The following is a 24,892-nucleotide window of genomic DNA, read 5'->3' as shown; positions in this document are numbered from 1 at the left end:
ACTCATCAGGGCCAGGCCTTTCAGCAGCCCCCAGGCAACTTGATACCATGTGGACATGATTGCTCCACATCAGCCACACCACAAAGTTGGTGTGGTATAAAGGTTGGACTGGAATCTGAGAGACCCAGGTCAGAGTCCCCACGCTGCTGTGGAAGCGTGGCCTTAGGAGAGCAATTATTTCTCAGTGTAACTTACCTCACAGGGTTTTTCTGAGGATGAAATGGAGTAGAGGAGAATGATGAAGGATGTTCTGGGTCTTTATTGTGAAATAAGATTGTATATGATTTAAGTTAATAAATGATAAAGATGAAAATCGGGGAGGGGGAGATCAAAGTGAAACTGGTGGTTGGAAAGGAGAAAAGAAAGCAGGGAAAGGTGAAAAATTTGGGGATTCCTGAAGGAGGGAAAGAGGAAATAATGTGGGGAAGAAGGTACAGGGAAAAGTGCGGTAGCCCTCATGAGTCCTTGTAGGTTCCCAACCATGCAGCTGCACCTGGTACTATGTAATATGTTCACAGAGTTTTCCCAGGGAGAAGGCTGCCTGGTGAAGAAAGAAGGGAAAATTTGAAGGCAAGGGAGCAGATACAAGATGGTTGGTTGATGGGTGGGAAGTAGAGAAGGAAGCAGGAAAGGGGGTCAGAGGCGGCTTTCAAGGAAGAGAAAGAGGAAATTGGGGGGAGGGGAAAACGAGATGCTTCCTGTAAGCCCTTGTGGGCCTCTCACTTGCTATTAAATACTGAGTTACAAAGAAAAATCAGTTTGTGTTTGGAAAAGAGCATACTTCCTGAAAGGTGGGAAAGCTGGTAGTTATTTTCTTATAATAAAAACGGAGAATATTGCTGGTACTATCAACATATAACAAAATGTTTGCCAGTTCCATTTAGAAATACTGAAACTGTTCAGAGGACAAGGCTAGCAACACATCTATCTCTAGGATTTGCTCAGTGGGTAAAAGGAGAAAAAATGGAATAGTGAAAGAGATAATTAAGATGAAATTGTTCAATTCCATGAAAAATAAAATCCTGATTTACAGTATTTTCACTGAGTTAATGCAAGCAACCGTAACAGCTGTAAGTGGTTAAAATACTTATGTGAAACTTTTCTCATTTCAAAAAATCAAATTGAAAGTAAATATTTATTTCGACACATGGACTGACTATTCACGAAGAGTGAATTAGCACTGTAATATTTTGGTGTTTAATATGCACTTACAGCCAAGGAAACCTATCTAAATGTAAGGCAGAGACAGGTAGTTTGCTTCCATGTATAGTAGGGAGTAAGGTCATTATTTGGGCTACATACTTACAATCCTAAAGCTACTTAATTGGAAACAAAGCACGCATAATAACGACAACATATTAAAATAGGATTATAAAATAAATAGTCTTGGTAGTATTTGGAAAAGTATTTAATGTATTAAATAATTCACTCGTTTATAAAAAATGACTGGGCCTATATCGTAGATAGCTTAACTTTTTTTTTTTCCTTTTCAGATATTGTTTTGTTTTTGCTTTGGGATACCTCACTGTGTGCCAAATTTCTAGAGTCTATATCTTTGACTATGGACAATACTCTGCTGATTTTTCTGGGTAAGGATAAGTAATATATTTCCTGTCACTCAAGCAATTTCTATTGCTAAATAAAGTTAAATAAACTTTATAGTAATTCATAGATATGTGCATAATTGAAAGATGTAATTAGCAGGGGAGCTGTTGAATAATTTCTGCATCAGGGAAACCTGTGTGGAATGTGCCCCTATTCCAGTCTCTGTCTTAAATACCTCATGTCCCATTCTTATAAATCTCCTTTTTCACTCTTAAGAATCTGAGAAGAGATATGTGTGAACATTGTTTTTGGATTTTGCATAGAAATTTCTGTATGACAAGCCTGTCTTCAGTCTTCCCCAACTGTTGGAGATTGTGAGTTAGATTATGAAACAATTCATTTCTGTGGTATTGTTGTAAGCTTGTGACATAGTAGCTGTTCAGATGGTGTCACCTTTTGATTTTTACAACTCTATCTCACGTCTTGGGTTGCCTAAGACAACGGGTAATTGAACAGTAGTACAAGATAGCTTTTCTGTTGGAGCATGAAATAAAGGTGGAATGTCATGATAGATGGCTAGTAGACATGGGTTATGCAGTTGAGTTGATGTGCACAAATGTTTTTTGACAGTATTGTATCATTGAGGTACTGTGTATGCTTGTTGCCATGTTAACATTGAAGTCCAACATCATAAACAAACAGTTGTTATCAGAATGTGACTAAAACAAATGGGTCCAAGTTATTCCTAGTCTCTGTGTGTGTATGTATGTGTGAGAAAGGGCTCCCCCCCCCTTGTGATGGTACTCACCAGTCCTACCTTTGTTTTTGGGGGGGTGGCTTTTTTCTTGGGCACCAGACCGCCCCACTTATCTAGTTAAAATAGGGAGTGGACCACTCAGGATCAGAGAATCTGCAGAGAGGGGCAGGAAATAGTGGAAATTGACACAACTTTATATATTGGTACTGACACATTTTTTAAAACACTGTCCACCTCTCACTTACACGTGTATTGGGACAAAATTAGGTTTAGGTCTAAAGAACTACAGGCAGCCCTCTGCTTGCAGAATTAATTTTTCCCGTCTCCTCCACCCACAGTAGTTCGCTGCACGTCCCTAAAGGACATCCCTGAAGACTGAGAATTCTGTGGGGTGTGGGATAGATAACTGAAAGTGCAAGGAATCTTTCATTATAATTAGAAAATATTGCCAAGAATATTAGAATCAGAGTTATTGACTTGTTCGTTATTAGATGGCTTTTAAATACCTTTGCAACATGTCAGATTCAGTATAACTCCCTGCAGTTCAGGAATTCAACTGTACTGAGTTAGATTCTAAGTGGCTGGTAAGTACTACCTACTTGCACGATTCCACGAAGAATCCTGCAAGAGTCCTGCAAGAATTCTGCTGTGCCACAGTATTTGAAATAGTCCTTATGCTGCCACTTGTACAAACAGGATAATGTTTTGTGAGATATAGTGATCTACAGTGAGGTTGAAATTGTCCTTTAGTGATCCAAAGATGCTTTTCACATCTAGAAACTTATATGCGGCTTTGCATATAACTCCTTGCCCATTGTTGGTCCGGGAGTTGTTGTCTCCAGGTTTTTGCTGTTGGTGCAGCTTTCATTTTTGTGTTGCAGCTTGTTTGAAAGATAGCTTTTAATGGATTTAAGAATTTATTATGTATTTAGTTTGCTGTGAACTGCCTCAGGCATGAATGGAGAGAGGCAGTATAGAACTATTCAGATAATAGCTCATGTTTGCTGTCTCGAGACGCTTGACACAAGAGTATACTTAATGAGAATTTTAAAAGAAATAGCTGGATGAAAGAAACTTAAGTAGTTTAAAGTCAGGGTGTATAAACAGCAGTAAAATTGGAGACCTGCTAGGGTAGAGATATTAGTGGCTGCCTGTGTAGTAATTGATGGTCTCAATTAACTTTGAGTTCTGGGGAAATGAACAGCCATGTGCATTGGATTGGGGAGCTGACAGGGTGCATTCAAACATCTTAAGAAATTTTAAATTTGGAGCATCTTCAGCCAGTCAGCTTTGAAATAATACCAAATTAATACAATAAATGCCAGATAACAATACCAAAGGCTTAGTAAAATAAATGTGTGCTTATAAAGTGTATGTTATTTTTCTGCTTTGAATTGTGTAAGCAGGGAATGGTATACTCCTGGGTGCTGATGAATCTTAGTTATATTGCCTTCTCTGCTATTATCATTGCCCATGTGTCTAAAGGCAAACGATGATGTTTTCAGTACTGTGCTGGAAAACCAATCTACTCCCTACAGGCTGCCTCCACAAAGATGCTAATCACTTTTATTACTTTAAAATAAGTTCAGTTTTTCAAAGTCAGCAATATACTTATATGCATGAGGCAAATAAGTGGTTGAATGATGAATGTGTGGAACTGTAGTTATTTCAATGCTGCCCGTTTATTTATATTTATTTATTTATTCGATTTTTATATGCGGTTTACCAATGACAGTCCTTATTTTCTGGTAACTTTCCATGGTAAACATGGTAAATGGTAATTTTCCATTTAAAAAAAAATTACTGCATGAGATGTTAGTTGTTCTTTTAATAATGTTTTTAAACAGCTGGCTTAATATTGGTATAAGACCTTAAGTTAATTTTTTCCACTTTATACACGTGCTGTCTGCCATTGCAAAATGATAAAACTGCTAGCAAGGATACAAATGAATTAAAAATAGTAGCAGAAAAGTGTTATCCTATTCAGACTTGTATCCCCGTAACATAGCAGTCTTTTCAGAATGTGAAATCTGAATTTTCTGCTTTTGAAGTTTTTCTTTATTCTTCCTTTGCTGCAGCCCAATGATGATAATTACACAGAAGATTACAAGCCTGGCTTACGAAATTCATGATGGTAAGAGTTTTCTTCCCCCAGCTGAATTGTCATTTTAATATGTTTTCTTCAAGGTTTAAAAACATTAAGGCATGTGATTTTATTTATTTGTATGCCTTTCTGCAATTTTTGTGTGAATTTACTACCCTGTCTGAGTGACATGTTATGTGATAACAAATTAAACGAAGAAAATATATAGTTTGAATGAGCTCTCGAAGAATCTTTTTTTTTAACTGTACGAAATGTGCAGTAGAGCCTTTAAAACCAATCTTTCGTTATTAGACGACCTGTGGTAAATAGTGCTTGTAGAGCTAAAACTGAACCTTAAATGTATAGCATAGTTATGTCTTAACAAATGAAAGTTTGGATTCAAAGGTATTGTTACACTAGTGGAACAGCGCTTCCATTGTTGGGGGCAGCTCCCCACCTTCCAGTTGCCCCCCCCATTGCTCCCAAGAGTCCTTTGACTTTCTAGGAACAGAACTTTCGGAAGGGCTTCTGGTGGGCTAAAGTGTGGGGGAAGCCTCACTCAGATGCAAAGCATGGAAATCTCCAAGCAATTCAGAGTCTGAATTCTGCTTTGGTTTTATGCTTTTTATGGTGTTGGTGTTAACTTTTAAGGCCCTAAGCCAGTCTTTCTCAGCTTTTTTACCATTGAGAAATCCCTGAAACATTCTACAGGCTTTGAGAAACACAGTGAGTTGCCAGAAGAGATGGAAGTAACAAAATTTTGCAGGGCCTGCAAAATGGCACTCTTCAACCAGGCCTACAGTTGAGGCCAGGATGAATGAAGGACAACCCGGCTCCCCTCTTCATGCCCTTTTTTTCTTTTTCCATCTCCTACATTGACTTCCCCCATCCTTGTGAAATCTGTCATGATATCAGACAGAATCACCAAACAGCCAATGGGTGCTGCGGAAGTGGTGTAAATGTTAGTTTTTAAATTATCTTATAATATATATATAACACTAGGGGCAAAGCCCGTTGTCTCCAAGAATACAACGGGCGCTAGAGCTTGGCAGTGGGAAGAGGAAGGGGAGGAGTTGTCCAGTCTGTAAGGGCATGGGGTTGTCATGTGTGTTGTGTGGGAGGTTGTGGTGGCATGGTGGCAAATGAGGCCATGGGTGTGGAGATATGGGTGTCAAGAACCTGTGGTGTGGAATGTTCATTGAGTGTGGGAGAGCTGACCATTGGGAATTGTGGCATAGTGGTTACAGATGAGCTTTCCAGAGCCATGTCCTCAGATATGCGAAGGGAAAATCAGACTGGAGACTCTTCTTAGGGGAAGATTACATGGCAACCAATTCCCCCCAGTTCTGCGTCATTCCCCTTCTTGTGTGAATTAGGCCACATTCACCGAAATGCCCCTCTGCCCTAATACACATAGGGTAGTCACAGTACACAGGTGTCCACCCTGTTCCTTCTGTCTCCCATATTTTCACTGTTGGTAAAATGTTATGTGCCTACATGCTTCTTTCATGGTTGCTCCTTAGAAGAATGGATTTTTGTACCTTATTGCTTACTACCCAAAGGAGTCTCAAAGCGGTTTACAAACACCTTTTCCATTTGTCTCTCCACAATAGTCAACCTGTGAGGTATGTAGGGTTGTGAGAGATCTGAGAGAACTGGGAATGGGCCGCACTGACCCAGCAGGCCTCAGGTGTCTCAAAGCATTTTCCAATCGTCTTCCCCTTCTCTCCCCATAGCAGACTCCCCATGAGGGAGGTGGGGTAGCGAGCCTCACAGGGAAGCTGGCAACCCAAAGAGGAAGACTGTCTGTGTACAGCAGTCTTGACCTTAGTAAGGTTTTTAATACTGTTTTTTTATTTGCCAGGCCAAGGTTATTTGCCAGTTACTATTTCAGTTACGATGTGTCTCCAGACATTCACTTGTTCTCTATTTAGTTTCAGGCTGTAAATATTTATTTAGATCTTCCTGCACTTTCCAGACTCACAGGACTGATGCTGGTCTGCCTGTCTGCGCCCCAGAATACAAACAGTTGCTGATAAGGGCTGGCTATAACCCATAGGCCAGGAGGGACACACCTGCACCACTCCCTACCAACTGCAGGCAAAAATGGCTCCTCTGAAGGCTGGACTCTGAGGCATTGTACGATTTTGAAGTCCCACCTCCAAACCTCCAGGAATATTTCCAACCCAGGGGTAGCCAATCTACAGGTGTGGCCTGGAGAGCTCCTGGAATTAAAGCTCACCTGCAGAGTATAAAGATCAGCTCCCCAGGCAGAAAGGGCTACTTTGGACAGGGTTGTGGTAGAGAAGAAACATTTAAGGCTTCCCACACAGGTTGTTGTTGAATTGAAAGACTTGAGGCCTATTGCACAGGGTTGTTGTGCAGATGGAACAGGAGACAAAAGAGCCAGCTTCCTCTGCAGAATAACGCTGTGCAGTGGACTCAAATCTGCAGAGAGTTGCAAAGAAGAAAGACAGATGGCTTGGCTGTGTCTAACCCCCGGCCAGAGCAGTATTATAAGTGAGAAGGGGCTTTTCTGTGGCCTCCCTGTCAGGCAACTGTCTGGCAGAAGGGGAAAGTCCCCCCCCCCCTCAAAAGGAAGGCCCTCAGGCTCCCCTGTGTTGCTCTTGGAAAGGCCTCCCTCCCCTCAGTCAGGGGCTGTCAGAGGCTCCTTCGCAGCAGGCCTGAAGGGGGGGAGGGGAAGCACTCAGCAGCCTCCTGCCAGCTCTGTCAGGGTTCTGAGGCAATTTGCAGTTGGACATAGCAGTTAGGACAGCCTTGGGGCGAAAAGGGCTGGCACAGCCTGTCCAAACCTTTGTTCTCATCCCCTTTGGCAGCCCTACTGACCTCTTCTCCCTTTGGTGGTCAGGAGCAGACTGGCAGCCAGACTGGACTGGGTGAATGGAATTTTGGTCTGACCTGGTGAGGGGCCAATAGGAAGGCACTTTGCGCGCCTCCCCATTGGCTGCTTGGCCCTGGATGGACATTCGGAGGGCCCAATCAGGAGCCGCTTTGCAGCTCCTGATTGGGCCCTCTGAGTTTTTATCCTGGACAGGGCCCGCCCTAACTCCTCCCCAGGTGGCCTTACTCTTTTATTTAATAGGACCCTGTCCTATTTAAAGATAGGACCCTGTCCTATTTAAAGATGATTATAATATAATTATATATTGTGGGCGGGGAGGGGTGACCTAGAAATCAAAGCACAAATAAATAAATAAAATAAAGAATACATTTTTCATGTGGCAATTTGTGGCAATATATGAAATTTTTATAGCCGTTCCTGTCCATATAATAAACAACTGAAGTTGAAATGACTGACTGCTTTTGAAAGATACGCTTCTAAAAAGAAGTATATTTCGAGACTACAAAATGTCCGTGGTTCTTTATTCACTAAATGAATTGGGAACTAATGGGCTCTGCTCCATTATTTCCCCCCTCTACAGGAATGTTTCGAAAGGATGAAGAACTGACTCCATCTCAGCGGTGCTTGGCTGTGAGGTAAGATTTTCTTTAATGCACTTTGAACGGCTATCTGAATACCATCAGCTATCAGACAGTCTGCAGGGTAGCAGGAGGAGAGGCGGAGACAGCAGAACTCTTTCCGTTGCCTTGTGTTCACCCACTTTGTTTCACACTTTGTCTCAGGCTGCATCCACAGGGTGGTGGTAATTTTCTGTTGCAAACTGCAAACACAGAGGCATTCACAGTGACAACACAGAGGCTATACAAATGTTCATCCTTCTCTTTCCTTGTCCCCAAAGCCCTGCAGTGTTATTGGGGGAAATAGCAACCGGGGGGGGGGGATTTTATTTTCCCTAGTAACACTGTAGAGCTTTGGGAGCTTTTTAACAAAAGAAATTGACATTTTTGTTATAGCATTAAATTTCAGCAATATGTTAATGGTTAAATTTAAACTATAGCACGATGTCAGTTGCATCTGGTGATTGACAGATCTCTATAGCAGGGTTCCTCAACATGGAACTTGTGGGCACCATGGCATCCAGCAGTACTTCTCTTGGCCTCTACCAAACTTTGCAGGTGGGTGGGGCCATTATAAGGCAAGGTTCCATGGCTGCAACCACTGGAGATGCAAGAGGAATGGTAAGCATCTTAGCCAGTATATGTTTTCATTCTCACTTCAAGCTCTGAGGGAGGGAGCTTTGTTCTTAGGAAGCTGGGATGTTGTGGGGGGTGGGGTGGGGTGGTTAAGTGTCCAAGTATAGAAACCCATTCCCTCCTTCTACAAGCTTGGTGACATCTCAGAGGCTGATCCATGCTGCCATCCAAAGTAGAAATAGTACTAATATTGACAGAGTGAGGGCCAGATTCTGAAGGCAACTTCATGGGTTCTGCTTGGTTGCTGTGCCATCGTTTTGCAAGCAAAGAGGAAGATACTTTAACTGGATGATATCTACTCTTATAGGAGCCATTTTGGATTTGGATCTATGTCCCATGGCAGCCATTTTGGGGTGGTGCTCATTATACCCACTCCAAAAGGTTCGGGATTCATGTTCTATAGCTTAACATGGTCCTAGACATAGAGTTCAGTGAGTCCAGCAAGGTGTGGTCCTGCAGTGTTCCTTTTCCTCTGGTGAGCTCCTCAGCAGGCCTCAGACAGTTACAGGGGAAGAGTGTTTGGCCACACTCCAGTTCCTTTTCCCTGCGGGTTTCAGGACACTCCCCAGTTGTCTCTGGGCTGTGCCTGTGCCCCTACTATCTGGCCTGTCACTTTCCTATTTTTTAAAGCCCCCCCCCCCCCCGGGAATGGAGCCTTCCTGGACTCACCAATCCTCCCTTCCTGGGGGTCGAACTTGCTTAGCTGGGACCCTGGTCCCCTGGCCCCTCCTCTCTCCACCATCCTCTAATCCATCTTTAGGGGATGCAACATTTAGAGGATACAGCGTTGGCCCTCCTGCTTCTGGATCACCTCCTGACTGCTCTTTTGGTGTATCTTCTCCTCACCCCCCACACACACACACACACACACAGGCTGCTCATTCTTACGCATTTTATGTCGGAAGATTTCTCAGGAGCTTTGCCTTTCAGATTTGTTCTCTAAATGGTGCTTTTCCTTAGTCCAGTTATTAGTCCCCAACATGGTTCCTGTGGACACTGTAGTGCCTGCCAACACCTTTTCTAGTGACCTCTGATATTTTTAGAAAAGTGGGCAAGGCCATGTGCGACCCTTGCCAGCAACACTTCTGATTGGCCACTACAGATTTAATTACATTAATGCTCTTTCAGCAGCCACTGATTTTGTAGTGTTGGTTTTATTCTTCCTTGACCCTCTTTCAGAGCATATTTTTATATTTCATCATTTCTCCCCTGTGCTTGGGCTTCCTTTTTATGTTTGAATTTATGCCAGTAAAGATACTCTGAATCTATGTGTGAATCTGTTTCCTGTGGCAGCCCTTTTGTAGTTGTGCCCAGAGGCTCAAAGAGGTTTGTGAATTCTCAGCTCACGTGCAAAGGTTTTGTGAGCCGCTAGAGGGTATAATAAAGCTTCTTCCATATCCTCTATTAACTCTGTCTCCAGCTGTATAAGATAGAAATGCAGATCTTATATCTTGATTTTTTGTTCTTAATTTCATTTAGATTATCATCACTGTGCCGTATGAATACTAGTCTTATAGTAGACTTCTCTTTAAAACCATAAGTAAAAACTCACCAGTTGCTTGTCTTTGAATTACAGACGCATGCCAAGTCTACTGGAGTATTTAAGTTACAACTGTAATTTCATGGGTATCCTGGCAGGCCCATTATGCTCTTATAAAGACTATATTACTTTCATTGAAGGCAGATCATATCAACCGGCACAGTCTGAAGCAAATGGGAAAGAAGAAATAAAATATGAACAAACAGATCCCTCTCCAAATGTAAGATCTATGACTTTTGCAGTGCTGCTAATTCTTATATTGTGATTGCATGAGAAGCTTGGTTTGTGTTACTTGTTCTACAGGTACACTTCTGAAATTGTATGTGGACTTTGAATGATGGCATCCATGAATTATGCAGTTGTGCTTTCAAAAAAGTAGTTCCTCTGTTCACAAGTAGATACTCTCCATTGATGCTCACTCTATTGTTTTGGCCTTATAGGCCTATATTTAATAGTTTGGAAACAGTTTCATATAGTGAAATACCCACCTAATTTTGAAGTTTGCAGTTTAAATGAGTTCTGTTGGCCCAAGGGGAGAAATAACAAGAATAAATGGAAATACTGCATACCATTTATTGGGAAGAATAATAGGGAATATTACACTGTGTTGACACATGCCGGAAGGTTATCTTTAACCACCCCACCTGAGAACAATGGGAGGTCCTTACTTCCGACAGACGGCTTATCAGCCATTTTACAGCTACGATTAGTCTGGCAGGAAAGGAAAGATTCTTCCCATAAACCGTTAACAATTGTACGATTAGCATATCTCAGACTGCCAGTTTCTTCTGGGGGTGAGAGGAAAATTTCCACACTTACCTATCAGTTCAAGGCAGGTTGAAAGTAGAAAAGGAACCGCTGAAAAGCTTTGACTGACCAGAATCCAGCTAAGATGGAATTTGAATATTGTGATTAAAACCGAAAAGACCCTTATCTGAACCCTCTCCTTAAACCTTTTTGGTATCTAATGTATCTTTATGTGGTCTATGCATTTCATTAATAGCATAAAGGTAAAGGTATCCCCTGTGCAAGCACCGAGTCATGTCTGACCCTTGGGGTGACGCCCTCCAGCGTTTTCATGGCAGACTCAATACGGGGTGGTTTGCCAGTGCCTTCCCCAGTCATTACCATTTACCCCCCAGCAGCAAGCTGGGTACTCATTTTACCGACCTCGGAAGGATAGAAGGCTGAGTCGACCTTGAGCCGGCTGCTGGGATTGAACTCCCAACCTCATGGACAGACAGCTTCAGACAGCATATCGCTGCCTTAGCACCCTGCGCCACAAGAGGCTCATATTAATAGCATGTTATGGCAATTATAGTGCACTTTATATTATGCTTTCCATAAGTAGAAGGATCCTTTGACTTTGCCTCTTCATCGATGTCTCTTCCTCCAATGGAAAAGCCACAAGTTGGAGGAAGGCTGTTTAGGCTGGAGAGAAATTTTGATATTTTGCTCAGTAGAGTAAGAGGGTAGGTGTAGGATCCATACCACAGAAGCATTCACACACCTTATCCCCTTTGCTCTACCCCAGGAATGCAAATGTGTGATCTCATACTACATTGTGCATTTCTTTGTCCCCTCACGCCATAGCTGAGGATGTGTGGCAATGGCTGTAATGTTTGTGTGGCATCACATTGCATGTTTTGCATGCCTCAGAATAACGGGTGGAAAGAGATGACGACACAGGACTATTTTTTTGTTGCCAGTAACTTCAAGTTAGCCATAACAGACATACAGTCCTGGCCTGGCATTCTTGCCTACAGTTGAAGCATATCTTCTGTCAGAAAATCATGGCATAATTGCAAACACTGATGTAGTCGCTTGATTAAAAAAATTTAAAAACTATGACATGAGCAATGCACATCTTGGAAAATTTCAAGCAAATTTCAGATTCTTTTTATCGTTAGAACCGTCAATATGTCTACACAGGCTTATGTATTTGATTTAAAGGTGGTGTTTTACTGTCTAAACTTGTTAGAAAGGGTCCAGAAAGCACAGGTCAGTGTGAGGATCTATAGTAGTGGTTCTCAACCTGGGGATCGGGACCCCTTTGCGGGTCGAAAGACCCTCTCACAGGGGTCGCAGCAGGATGAGAAGCTTGGCCGGGAGTGGGGCGCCGCCACTGTTGCTGCTCCTCATGCAGGTGCCCGCGCAAGAGGCAGAACTGAATTGAGGAACCCTGAAAAAAAAAATTATATATGATCATGAACAACGGATCTTCACGCCATTGGTCAGTTTCGGTTTAATTTCTGTGAAAGAACACTTGCCTAATTCTATGGTTGGGGGTCACCCCAACATGAGGAACTGTATTAAAGGGTCGCGGCATTAGAAAGGTTGAGAACCACTGATCTATAGAGAAACCCACTGCAAGATATCAAGATATCAAGTAATAACTTGTCCCAGGTAGGTTGCCTTTATTTGTATCGCTCCATGTGCTTGACATTTTCTGTTGTTAATGCTTTCTGGTATTACTGTTAAGAGAAGGTATGTATACGCTTGATACTCTACATATCCCAACTGGTGTCAAGAAAACTTTTAATAACTCCATTTTTGAGTGCATTTTGGGAAATAATTCCTCCTGCATTAAAAAAACATATATATATTGATTTACAAAACATTGATTTACAATAAACAATATGGCATTGGTTGCCACCCCAGTTTATTTTCATACATAAAGAGTCACACTTCAGAGTTTGTTATCTCACTGGAAAGCTTGTCGATTTTTTTTTTTGCTGGATTCTCAAAAATGTTGTTCTATAAAAGAATACATCATTAGATTTCAGTTTAACTTTAATAAGTAATGAGGGCCAGCAAACATGAAGCTGTAGATGAAAGATCTGTGTTCTCCCTAATCTAACAAGGTTCCTTTCTTGTTTGAATATCATTTTTGCAACAAAATTAATGACAGCCCCTTCTTCTGTTAACTTAGTTAGGCGCATGATGGTGAGCTTAATGTGGCAGTTTCTACTGTTTTAATTGCATGTTAACTTAATCTAGTCAACGTTTCTTAAGTGATTTATTTCATATCTCCTTCCTATTATGCCTTTTTACAAGCTATCATTTGTTGGGGCTCAAAGTGGTGTCAGCTGTCTGAAATAAATGTCTATCTTCGTAAGTTTCTTTTTCTTATAGCTATTAGCTACCCTTTAAATTCTTGTGTTCTTGTAGAACAGATCCCCTTTGCTTCTGACTTCTCCTTAAGAATATTTTTAGATTCTGAACCCCTTTTTAATTGCCTGCAGTGTATGCATAACTCAACATACAGCAATCCCAAATGCCACAAGCGCTCAAAAAGCTTCACTGAGCTAATTACAATTTGTGAAGCTGCCAGGAATGCCTCAACCTGAGCTCCCTCCAACAGGTATCTTAAAATAAAGTTTTAATATCATAGGGCCTGATCCACTGAGTTCAGTCAGTGTCTTTCTGTTGGTTTTGAGCAGGAGGTGTATTTAGACATCAAATAATTATTTCCTAAGCAAAAAAGTTCAGTAGATTTTCAGTGTAATTTTATTCTTATGCAGTTTACAATTGTGTGTTGCTAATGTGGCATAGCTTGTATAATGTAACTGTTGAGAATAGAATGAGAGCTAAGACATTCTCAACCATGAAGTCAGTTGAGGTCCTTGGCTGGTATCTCTCAGCTTTAGATGCCAATTTATTAATAGATTTAGCATGTCTCAACCTAGCCCTTTCTCCCAACTATGGCCCCCAGAGCTTGAGTGCCAATTTTAAAATTTGAATCTGTTTTGGTCTTCAATCTGGAGCCAGCGCAAATGAGAGAGGCCATATTGTATATGAGCCCCCCATTGGGTCCCAACAAGGATCCTTGCTGCTGCATTCTGGACCAGTTGGAGTCTATGGAGCATTAATCCAAACTTGGGGGGGGGGGTGACTGTTTTGGAATTCTGAAAACAAAAAACAATCCAGTTATCCCATAACAAAAAGGGAGGCATAACAATCCCTAACTAGACCCACATTTCTCGACTTCTCTGTTCCTGGCAGTATGAGTCTGTTATAGAGCTGGGCAATGGTAGGCCCTGAGGGAGAAGGAGAGGGGTGGGAGGAAGGAAGGAAGGAAGGAAGGAAGGAAGGAAGGAAGGAAGGAAGGAAGGAAGGAAGGAAGGAAGGAAGGAAGGAAGGAAGGAAGGAAGGAAGGAAGGAAGGAAGGAAGGAAGGAAGGAAGGAAGGAAGGAAGGAAGGAAGGAAGGAAGGAAGGAAAACCCAACCTGAGATAGAGTTGAGAACCTAAAAAGGTTGAGAGAACTAAAAAAATATGTTTTGTGTAAATTTTATTTGTGGAGTTCAAGTATTATGGAGCTCAGGCATCTTTCCATCTTCAGATTTCGCTAAGGGGTAAGTGGGCGGAGAGTGGGCGGGGCCCCTCACCAGGACAGACAGCAGTTCTAGCCAATCAGGTGAGGGTCTTCCCCTCGGGCCCAGAAGCACACACGAGGTCTCTTCGAGATCCCAGGTGTGCTTCTAGGCCTGAGGTGAAGGCCGCACTGCCGCCAGGGGGAAGGGGGGGAAGCAGGCCTTCCCCTCGGGCGTAGAGGCACACCCGGGGCCTCGAAAATGGGAAGGCCGCACCGCTGCCGGGAGGGAGGGGGGAAGCAGGCCTTCCCACTGGGCCCAGGAATTCCGCACCCAGTGGCAATGCGGCCTCTCTGTGTCTGCTGGGCGGTTACGGTGGGGGGGGGTGCTTTTCAAAGCCCGTTCTCACAAACGGGCTTTGAATCTTGTGTAAAAATAAAACAATAAAAATAGGGAGTGACGCTTACTCCAATAGGTTACACATATATAAGTAAAATACATCCAAACAGCCAAAGACCTAATGCGTTTCGACCTATACAGATCTTGCTCGGAGGTCAGTTTTGAGCACACACAAATATTTTGAAACACACAAATATGCATAAAATATGCATATGAAATGGTTATTAATCACTAGGGGGTAAAAAAAAAAAAGTCCTGTATGTGACAGAACTATTCAAGGGTTAGTACAGAAATATCAAATTTATGCTATAGAAATACTCAGGAGAGGTATGCATATGAATTAAAATGGTTGATTTTATTTAAAAACTATCAGAAAATGTCTCCTTTTATTATATTATGGAATAGGTTACTGGAGGCAGCCCTTTCAAAAACTCTGATTTATGCACAAGAATGTATAACATATAGTGGATATACAAGGGACCTCCACTTGAATAAAGTAAGAAGCCATCATTATTTAATCATTTAGGTATTTTTGTAACATAAAATTTTATAAATGTCCATCTGTTTATGTATGGTGAGAGTCAGCGTGATATAGTGGTTAAGAATCAAAGTAAACTGGAGAAGCTGATTTGATTCCTCACAAATCTGAGGAACCATCTTTGCTTCCCCACTCTTCCACGTGCAGCCAGCTGGGTGACCTTAGGCCAGTCACAGTTCTCTCATAGCTTTCTCAGGCTCACCTGAGGCCCATCGTTGCTTCCCGACGGTGTGCCAGCTCCTCTAAGTGCTTGTCCCCCGATGGCCAGTCAGATGGCCAGCACATCATTGGAAGTACCCTGCAGATTTTATGTGGTATTATAAGGTATTTTATGTGGTATTTTAATATATGGGAAGGTTCCAGGACTTCAGTCAGAGAAGTCCAGTGTGACACATCATGAGGGTCCCTATGATCAGATATAGAATCTCCACTCCCAGTAGGGAAGAAGCAAAGAACTTTATTGGGGCAGTTATGTTTAAGATAATGACCCTTTCCTCCAAATAATGCATTAAAAATAATAAAAAAAAACTTTACTACCTTATTCAGGCTGCTAAACATTACTGGTCTTAAATAACTAAAATTCATAGCTGAAGATAAAGACAAATCTCTTCTCAGGAGATGCCACAAACACTGTAAAATAAAGTTTAATGGATATTGGAGCCATTGAAAGGACAGGAACTAGCAATTTGCTGTTAGATACATCTGCTAGTGCTAAGAAATTATGAGATACGTTGTCTCCCTCCTCAATAATAATTCCTGCTGAATAAATTAAACAGGAATACTTTATATATATATGGATTATTCAGCTAATGTAGGATTATACCCAGTTAGTATTGCTTATCTGTATTGTTTAGTTTGCTTCTTTCTTGCTTCTTTCATTCATTGTCATGCCTTTTCAAGCTTGTCCAGTGTTCTTATTGTTCTTATTGTTCGAACAATATCGCTTTCACTTTCCCCATCATTGTGCAGGAAGAAATTAGTTTGAATAGTAAGCATTGGTTACCCTTTCTCTTCCTTCCTTCTGATTTAATTACCTTTCCGTCTCCTTTGACAGCGTGTAATTGGACTGTTTTACCAGTTTCATAGTATATTTTGGATATGGCTTGGATAATGTTCTCTTGTAGGGTTTCTTAGTGGGAAAAAATGCTTAATAATATAAGAGCCTTACTGGTTCAATTCAGCAGTCTATCTAGACCAGCATCCATTCTTACACAGTGGTCAACCAGTTACTGTGGATATCTAACAACAGGGAATAGAGGTTGAGGCCTTCCCCTGGTGTTCCCTTCTGGCAGTGGTATTTATAGATTGACTGCCTCTAAACATGGAGGTTCCGTTTTGTTCCCATGGCTAGTAGCCATTGAGAGACCCGCCCTTCCTAAATGTGTCTAATCCCCTTCCTATACCTGTTGTCATCACTACATCCTCTGGCAGCCAATTCTACACTTTAATCGTTTGTCATGGAAAAAGAATTTCCATCTTGGTGAGGCAGCTAGGTGTAGTGGCTAGAGCAGCAGCTCTAATCTGGAAAACTGGGTTTGATTCTTCACTCCTTTAATAAGACTGCGGGAAGAAGAAGGAAAGGCGGTTGTAAGCTGCTTTGAGACTCCTTTGGGTAGCAAAAACAGGGTACAAAAAAGCCCAGCTCTTCTTCCTTGTGTCTACACTGAATCTACCATCGGCTTCATTGAATACCCCTAAATGATCCTCAGTGATTTATTTAATTTTTGTTACTAGAATTTAAGCCTGCTGTAAGAAAAATACAGCGGGTGATAGCGGGCAGCGGCGTAAGGCGGGCCCAGGAATAGCCTGGCTGCGTCTGCAATGCGGTGATGCTGTTCCTGGGGCCGGGAGAAGGCCCCCGCCTACCCAGCCGCAACCCGGTGCCTTCTCCCAGCCCCAGGAACAGCCTTGCCGCGTCTGCACACAACATTCCAAATGATCAGGACTGCACACAACATTCCAAATGAGGCCATGCCATACAGGGCCATTATAATATTGTCCGTTTTATTTTCAATCCCTTTCCTAATCATACCTAACTTAAAGTTTGCCCTTTTCACTGCTGCAGCACACTGGTTTTCTTTGAAATATCTACTGTGACTCCAAGATCTTTCCCCTCTCAGTCTCTGCAAGTTCAAACCCTATTAGCCTATATTTGAAGTTGCATTTGTTGCTCCCGTGTGCATCACCTGACATTTACCAACTCTGAACTTCTTTTGCCACATTGTCACCCACTCCCACAGTTTGTGGAGGCCCCCTTGGAGCTCTTCACAGTCATCCTTAGTTTTCATCATCCTAAATAATTCTGTGTCATCTGTAAACTTGACCACTACATGCCTCACTCCTAGTTCCAGATAATTTCTGAAAAACTTAAATAGCATAGCCCCCCCAATACCAATCTCTGTGGGACCCCACTGTTTATTTCACTCCATTGCAAGAATTGTCCATTTATTCCTACTCTTTGCTTTCTGTCATTTGACCAATTTTTAATCCATAGAAGGGGATCTGGTAACCATCTTCAAATATTTAAAAGGCTGCCATGTAGAGGATGGAGCAGAGTTTTTCTCTCTTGCCCCAGAGGGATCGACCAGAACCAGTAGGATGAAATTAATTCAAAACAAATTCCGTCTAAACATCTGGAAGAAGTTCCTGACAGTTCAATCGGTTTTTCAGTGTAACAGGTTCCTTGGAAGGTGGTGGGGTCTCCTATCTTTGGAAATTTTTAAACAGAGGCTGGATAGCCATCTGACAGAGAGGCTGATTCTGTGAAGATTCAAGGGGGTGGCAGATTAGACTGTCATTGTTAGGGTTGTGGGTGTCCTGCATGGTGCAGGGGGTTAGACTAGATGACCCAGGAGATCCCTTCCAACTCTATGATTCTATGATTCTAAGCACACCTAATGCCACTTGAGGGTCTCTGTTGTGTAGTGTGTTCAGTAGGGAAGAAACGAGGTGCAGTCGTACATTTCAACTCTTTATTTGTTAAAGTGATTCCAGGTTGGAAGTAACCACGCTGACTGGGGACCTGCCTGGACAAGCCCCCAAATATATACACAAGGGCAGAGGTGGACACACCCTTGGCTGAGCATTGATTGGATTAGTGGAGCCTGATTGATTTAAACTCATTGGACCCTGCAGTTGGGAACCTGGCAGTTCATTGGCTGGCCTTCGGGGCTGCTTGGATCCTTCTCCAAACCCCAAGCTCAGCCCTCTGCTGCCTCGCATACACAACAGTCTCTACGGAACTAGAAGGACATTTGCAAAATCCTTAAAAAAAAAAAGAATTGTTAAAACCTGACACAAAGGATTTGCATTCTAACAGTTTGGGAGTTTAAATAAAGATTATAGATTAGGGGTAGTCAAACTGCGGCCCTCCAGATGTCCATGGACTACAATTCCCAGGAGCCCCTGCCAGCATTCGCTGGCAGGGGCTCCTGGGAATTGTAGTCCATGGACATCTGGAGGGCCGCAGTTTGACTACCCCTGGATTAGATAGTTTCCCTTGTAGCTCCGAGTGTTCCAGCTGAGATTAGACCATGAGAATTACACACCATGTTTGTGTTCCTTAGAAAGCTGGCGGATTTATAATCTACGCCGAACTTGCCTTATACCGTAGAGTTACCTGAAGTGCTGTTTGTTGTGAAATGTAGCAGGAATTGTGGCAGACGAGGCATTTTGTGAATGGATGGCTTTCATAAACCAAGTGGAATCCAGTTTGTTAAAACATTGATATCTGCTGCCTATGTGAAATCGAGGCTTTGGAGCAACATAAGCAAGTTATACCAAAATACATGTACAGTTCTTTCTCTGACCAATAGATAAACAGGAGAACTGGGGATAAAAGGCAGGTTGGAAGCAGAGGTGGTGAAATGCCAAAGCACAGGTTATGTAGGAAGCATGCTCAGCAGTAAGTGTGGTGCAATTTTCTATCAGTGGGTAGCTAAGTTTGTAGAGAGCATGCAACATTGAACACTTGTTGCATAAAAGCACAAAGTTGATAAAATCCAGGTTATAATGCTATGCGGGTATTTGTTTTATGCTATTTATGCTATCAATAAATTCAATATGTTTTAAAAAATTACATTCACAACAGCTGTTAAGCAAAGGCAGGTGGACTTCAAAGTGACCTGTATGGCAATGAAACTGTGGCTTCCTTGGTGGTACTGCAGCATAGCAAAAACAGAGATTCCATGTGGCTGGTTTTCCCTGCCCCATTCCCCCACAGTGACCTTCCAGACCCATGTTCTGGGGGGATGGGGCTATTTGTTTTTGTTTTTAATTGGCAGTTAATATATAGTTATAGAGTTATGACCATCAGAATCTAACATCCTATTAATCCTCTGCTCTCTTTTTCAAGGAGTAAGTCTTTGGCCTGTTTTATTGTGGCCAAATAATACCTCAGTGCAGTCTGGATAAATTGTGCTTCAAATCCAGGGAGGTGGTTCTTTCCTGTTGCTGGCCGTGTTACATGGCTATATGTTTCCTCGTTACAATCTGTATTACGAAAAAAAGATCCGGCAGCATGCATCAGGATCTTGCTCCTTGCTATGAAATTGAAATATGGATGCAAAACAGCAGTAGTTGCCACAACGAGAAATTATCTTCTACAAAGTTTTAGGCCAAATATTTCCTGCTTTGGGATTAAGAGTTCATTGGCTACAAAATACACAGAAGAGCTACAAAAAACAAGCCCACCCACAGTCTCCCTAGTTCTGCCTTTTTCTCTCTTGACCAGAATAAACTTTGTGCTCATCAGGAATTTTAGGCTGGGTTGTTTAGGGCAAGAGGAGAGAGGAGAGAGCTTATCTCCATGTGGGTTTGTGTGGGGTGCATGCATGAACTCAGTGTGCACACAACACAATATGTGTGAATTCACACAACAACAGATGTGTGAATGTCCATATCATTGAGTCACAACCTTTTTTTTTATCTTACTAGGATAGGAATGATGGGAATATGAGGTACTTCTGTTATCCTGATACAATACCACATGGTGGATGCTATCTTCTGTCTCCCCCCCTTGAAGTCTTCAGAGGTTTTAGTTGCCCCTAGACTACCAGAAAACTAGTTAGGTCACGTGGAGGTGTATGTGCAATGAATGTTTTGAGCAAGCAGCAGCGATGGCTGAATGCAACCCACCCCGCCCTGTTAAATTGCTCCATCTGAAAGTTTGTTTTGAAAAGATGCTCACAAACCCTTACCTGTTTGCATGTTTCAGACAGCTGTGGCGCAGAAACTCGTCGTGTGCGGACTATCCTTATTGTTTCATATGACTGTTAGCAAAACTTTGCCTGTAGAGTACAACATTGATGATCATTTCAGAGCCACAGCATCACTGCCTACAAGGATTATCTACCTGTACCTGTCTCTTATGGCTGCCAGACCCAAATACTATTTTGCATGGACTTTAGGTAAGCAGTTTCTTAGAGTGTATTTTGGGCATGCTGTATATAGTGTTGTCTTAATTAAGGATCTCCTGGCTTGCCACGATTAAAGCCGATACAGGGATGACCATGAACCAACTAAAAGAAGCATTGACAGAAACGAAAACTTTCCTATAGAGTCGCCGACGACTGAACGGATAACATCATCATCAATTTAAAGGATGCGTTTGAGACAGTGCCCTCTTGTGGGTTGTGAGAGAACTCCTTGCAAATGACTGCAAAGTTTTCCATAAAGAAACTAGTTGATACCTAGCTGCTAGCCACTTAACTCACCCAAATTTTCCGTTAAAGAGCTGCCCACAGAAGTATACTTCTTGGCATTAAGTAGCAACTGTTATTGCTTTTTAATTGTAATAGCATTATAGCTTCATAAAATTAGTGAAATGTTAGTCTGGAACCAAACATGAGGGTTGGATCTAAAGGTGCTTTTCCACTTATGGAAACCTCCCTTGAATGGAACACTATTCTCTGTGAGCAGAAGGATTGAGAGTCAAACCTCTGGATTTAATTCTGTGGTTTAGGTCCAGCCCATTCTGTTTAATAGTTTAGCTTAAGATTCTTGCATTCTTTGTTCTACACCTGGTTCGCCGCCACCCATAATTGCCAACATCTCTGTACACCTAATAAATAATTTTATGTATGGATTTAGTGGGAAGGGGCTGAAAGGTGTAAGTTAACCTGCAATTAATGGCCTTTTTGCTTTGCAGTTTTGCCTATTGTCCTGACACTTCAGTTAAACAATTTCCTGCTGTTTTTCACTAGGCTTAGTCTGGTAATATGGTAGCTTCACTTTTGCAGCTCTTTCGGAACAGCAGTAGATTTTTGTAATTCTGAAAGGGGGGGAGGATAACTTTTGTGCTTTTCTTTTTTTCTGTTTAAGTGATTTTGCTTTTCATAGCATTGCATTTGAAGACACAATCCCCAGTATGGGTTGCCTAGATTAAGAATGTGGTACTCAAATTGATTAGAGTGTCTTTTGGGATCTTGTGGATTCTGTGGTTTGAGGAAGTATGCAGCACCTGTCATGGCAAAAATGGTAAAGGGACAAAGAATTTGTTTTCAACAAAAGTTGGGGGAAATATTTCAAATCTTCGTGAACTGGCATTTCAGTCATCAGTGTGGAAGAGCTTCCAAAGTGCAAAGCAACTTTTATACAGCTAATAACCAGGTCTCTACTTTTTAATAACAGATTGCCTCCCTTTTTGTGTGTATCTTTGCAGCTGACGCAATCAATAATGCAGCAGGGTTTGGGTTTAGAGGCTATGATAAAAATGGAGTCTCACATTGGGATTTGATTTCAAACCTGAGAATTCTACATATAGAGGTTGGTACATAGACCTTTCGTAAATGTTTGTGGGAATTAAAGATGTAGCATTTCTGTCTGGCCTTCATTGCCTGTTTTTAGTAATGGGATGAATGTCCCTTGAGACAGGGGGGCATAAAACCGAAGTTGTTACTGCCAGGTTAAAGGTTTGACATGGCAACTGGCATTCTGAATGGCTGCAAGGGAGCCAGCTTGGTGTGGTGAACTGCGGCCTCTAATCTGGAGAACTGGGTTTGATTCCCCACTCTTCCTCCACATGCAGCCTAGCTGGGTGATCTTGGGCCAGTCAGAGTCCTCTCAGAGCTCTCTCAGCCTCATCTACCTCACAGGGGGTCTGTTGCGGGGAGAGGAAGGGAAGGCGGCTGTAAGCCACTTTGACACTCCTTTGCGTAGTAAAAATCGGGGTACAAAAAACCCAGCTCTTCTTCTCTTCTGCAGTGAGGGTGTGGTATAATTCCTTCACATCTGCCCCATTCAACTCTGGCTTTGGAAATTGATTTCAGGGATTAACACTGGAAGGATACATCCAGAACCAAGCTGTGGAGAGATCTGGAGATTCTCTCTTCCCAGAATAAAAGGGTTTTAATGGGAGGTTTAACAAAGAGAAAGAAAAGCAGGGGATGGAAAGATCACAATGTGGTAGAAAGATTATTGCTCTATGCCAGGGGTAGTCAAACTGCGGCCCTCCAGATGTCCATGGACTACAATTCCCAGGAGCCCCTGCCAGCGAATGCTGGCAGGGGCTCCTGGGAATTGTAGTCCATGGACATCTGGAGGGCCGCAGCTTGATTACCCCTGCTCTATGCCTTGGCATGCTTTGGTCAGTCTTTTCCTTCCTCTAAGTTGGATTCTGTGTTTTGCCAAAACTGCTACACAATGGCAGCAAAATATTTTATTCTGTATTTTATTCTGTATTGTTGGACCTACCCTGGGACCTTTGGGTGAAGGTGCAGGTTATAAATTCCCAAATAAATGAAATTAAGCACCTACTTCTATTCAGGGCATTAAAGGGTAGAAGCGTCTGTGGCTTAAACTGGGGATGGGTCAGTGTCTTCTCAGGCCACCTGCTGCTTCAAGCACTGAAGCGGCACTGCTGTCAGCAGGCAGAAGTAAACTGAATGCATTCCCCCTTAGCTTCAACAGGATCTGCAATGTTGCAGGGAGGCAGGGGGGAATTCCAATATCGGATTGGCTTTTGTTCTGGTTTTATGACTTGGGCCAGCTGAAAGTTTGTGTTCTGCCACCATAGGTGGGGGGCAGTATGGTGCCAGAATTGAGGCAAGGGCCTTCCTGAATGAAATGAGTGAGTGGCTACGTTCTATATTATTCTGGATTCACTCTTGGTTTGGTTATGTGAGTGTGTGTTGGGTACACGTGTGCAGCTGTCTGGCATAACCTACACAACTACTGCTTCTGGCATGTTGCAGCATCTTTGGACCTGTGCCGTCCCAGAAGGCTGCTGAATCCCCACATGTGGGTGAACTAGCTGTGATCTGCCAGGAAATGTAGTTTACTTGGCTCTGTTGGGTGCTGTACAGATGCAGATTTTGAAATAGCGCAGCCAAAACATCTCAAAATTGTGTTTTGTTATGTGTGTTTCATCCCTGTACATTGAATTACTTGTTAAAGCACGGTATAAATGACTGCATGGGGGAAGTTGCCTCTGCTCTATAAAAAATAAAATGTGATTTGTTAACTTTACAGTTTTCAACAAGTTTCAAGATGTTTCTTGATAACTGGAATATCCAGACAGCTCTTTGGCTCAAAAGGTACGATCTGTAATGTCCTTCTCTTGCTAGGGGGTGTGGAAGAATAATGTCTGATCAGTCAGGTCTGAAGTATTTCCGCTCTGGCTAGCCTCTCTCGACTGGGTGCCAACCAAGAATAGTTTTGCCACTCTTTTGTGTATGAACTTACATTTGGAGCTTCAGTGGTTATTTTGGAGTGCACCTCGTTTGACCATTTTTTATGTGGATGACAGCATGGTGTTATGCTAACCTCAAGAGACCAAAGGCCTCTGAGACAGGTGTGTGCCTGATCTTGTAAATGCCTCAGAAAATGACTGACCAAAGATGATTCCATCTGTGCTTTCATCTTGGAGTTGGAGGGTCATCTTGGAGTTTCTCCTGGTAGGGTCTGATCAGTTTCCAGTTACTTTCACTTTAAAGCAAGAAGCTGTTTCTTGGGTGGTGTGTACTCAGAGCAATGGAGGAGATTCAGCATCTTTGCTAACCATTTCTTTGGGAAAAATTAATGTCATTTCTTGTCAACGAACTAATACCCAAGCTAGGCCATCAGGTTTCTTAAAGGATTTGTGTTTGGGAGGGTTTTATTTGGTGGGGTGTAAGTCCATTAACAGATGTGTCTCTGGTGTAAAATAAAAATGGATCTAAAATACAAAGTGGATTACTTAGGTATACAGTTTAGAAAAATAAACTTCTTTCTGTTCTTTTTTCCTCCCATGACCTTTAGAGTATGCTATGAGCGAGCCTCCTTCAGTCCAACAATACAGACTTTTATCTTGTCAGCAATTTGGCACGGGGTATATCCAGGATATTATTTAACGTTCTTAACGGGAGTGCTAATGACACTCGCAGCACGGTCAGTAAGTATCACTGCTAGTTTGCTCTTAATGATGATTTATTATGGGGTTCATAGTGCTTTGCAAGAGAGAGAAAGAAAAGTCTTACTCTGTTTTGGAAATTGTCTTTCACAAAACCTGCTACATTTTGAGGGATGTTAAAACGCCAATCGCTAAACATGTTGCACAGGTGAGTAACTAGTTGTTGCTTTCTCCAAATCATTGGAACTCGCAGCTAAGGATAATTACCAAAA

The 24,892-nt window shown here is 42.2% G+C and overlaps 1 protein-coding gene across 3 annotated transcripts in view; it reads left to right on the top strand.

The window, feature by feature from the left end:
• MBOAT2 (membrane bound glycerophospholipid O-acyltransferase 2) overlaps positions 1-24,892 on the top strand; it is a 123,790-nt gene that overhangs the window by 87,018 nt on the left and 11,880 nt on the right. For 2 of the 3 annotated variants that reach the window (XM_077310384.1, XM_077310403.1), the window contains 8 exons: positions 1,494-1,589; positions 4,381-4,436; positions 7,829-7,883; positions 10,078-10,261; positions 20,508-20,700; positions 21,954-22,057; positions 23,762-23,826; positions 24,530-24,662. In XM_077310384.1, the coding sequence (XP_077166499.1) occupies positions 1,494-1,589; positions 4,381-4,436; positions 7,829-7,883; positions 10,078-10,261; positions 20,508-20,700; positions 21,954-22,057; positions 23,762-23,826; positions 24,530-24,662 (886 nt within the window). The remainder of the gene's footprint in view (positions 1-1,493; positions 1,590-4,380; positions 4,437-7,828; positions 7,884-10,077; positions 10,262-20,507; positions 20,701-21,953; positions 22,058-23,761; positions 23,827-24,529; positions 24,663-24,892) is intronic. The other variant, XM_077310394.1, reaches the window with a different exon arrangement.

The sequence above is a fragment of the Paroedura picta genome, chromosome 1, assembly GCF_049243985.1.
Source record: "Paroedura picta isolate Pp20150507F chromosome 1, Ppicta_v3.0, whole genome shotgun sequence".
NCBI lineage: Eukaryota > Metazoa > Chordata > Lepidosauria > Squamata > Gekkonidae > Paroedura > Paroedura picta.
Note: the sequence above shows the minus strand (reverse complement) of the source record. Positions and strands in the feature narration are given on the sequence as shown.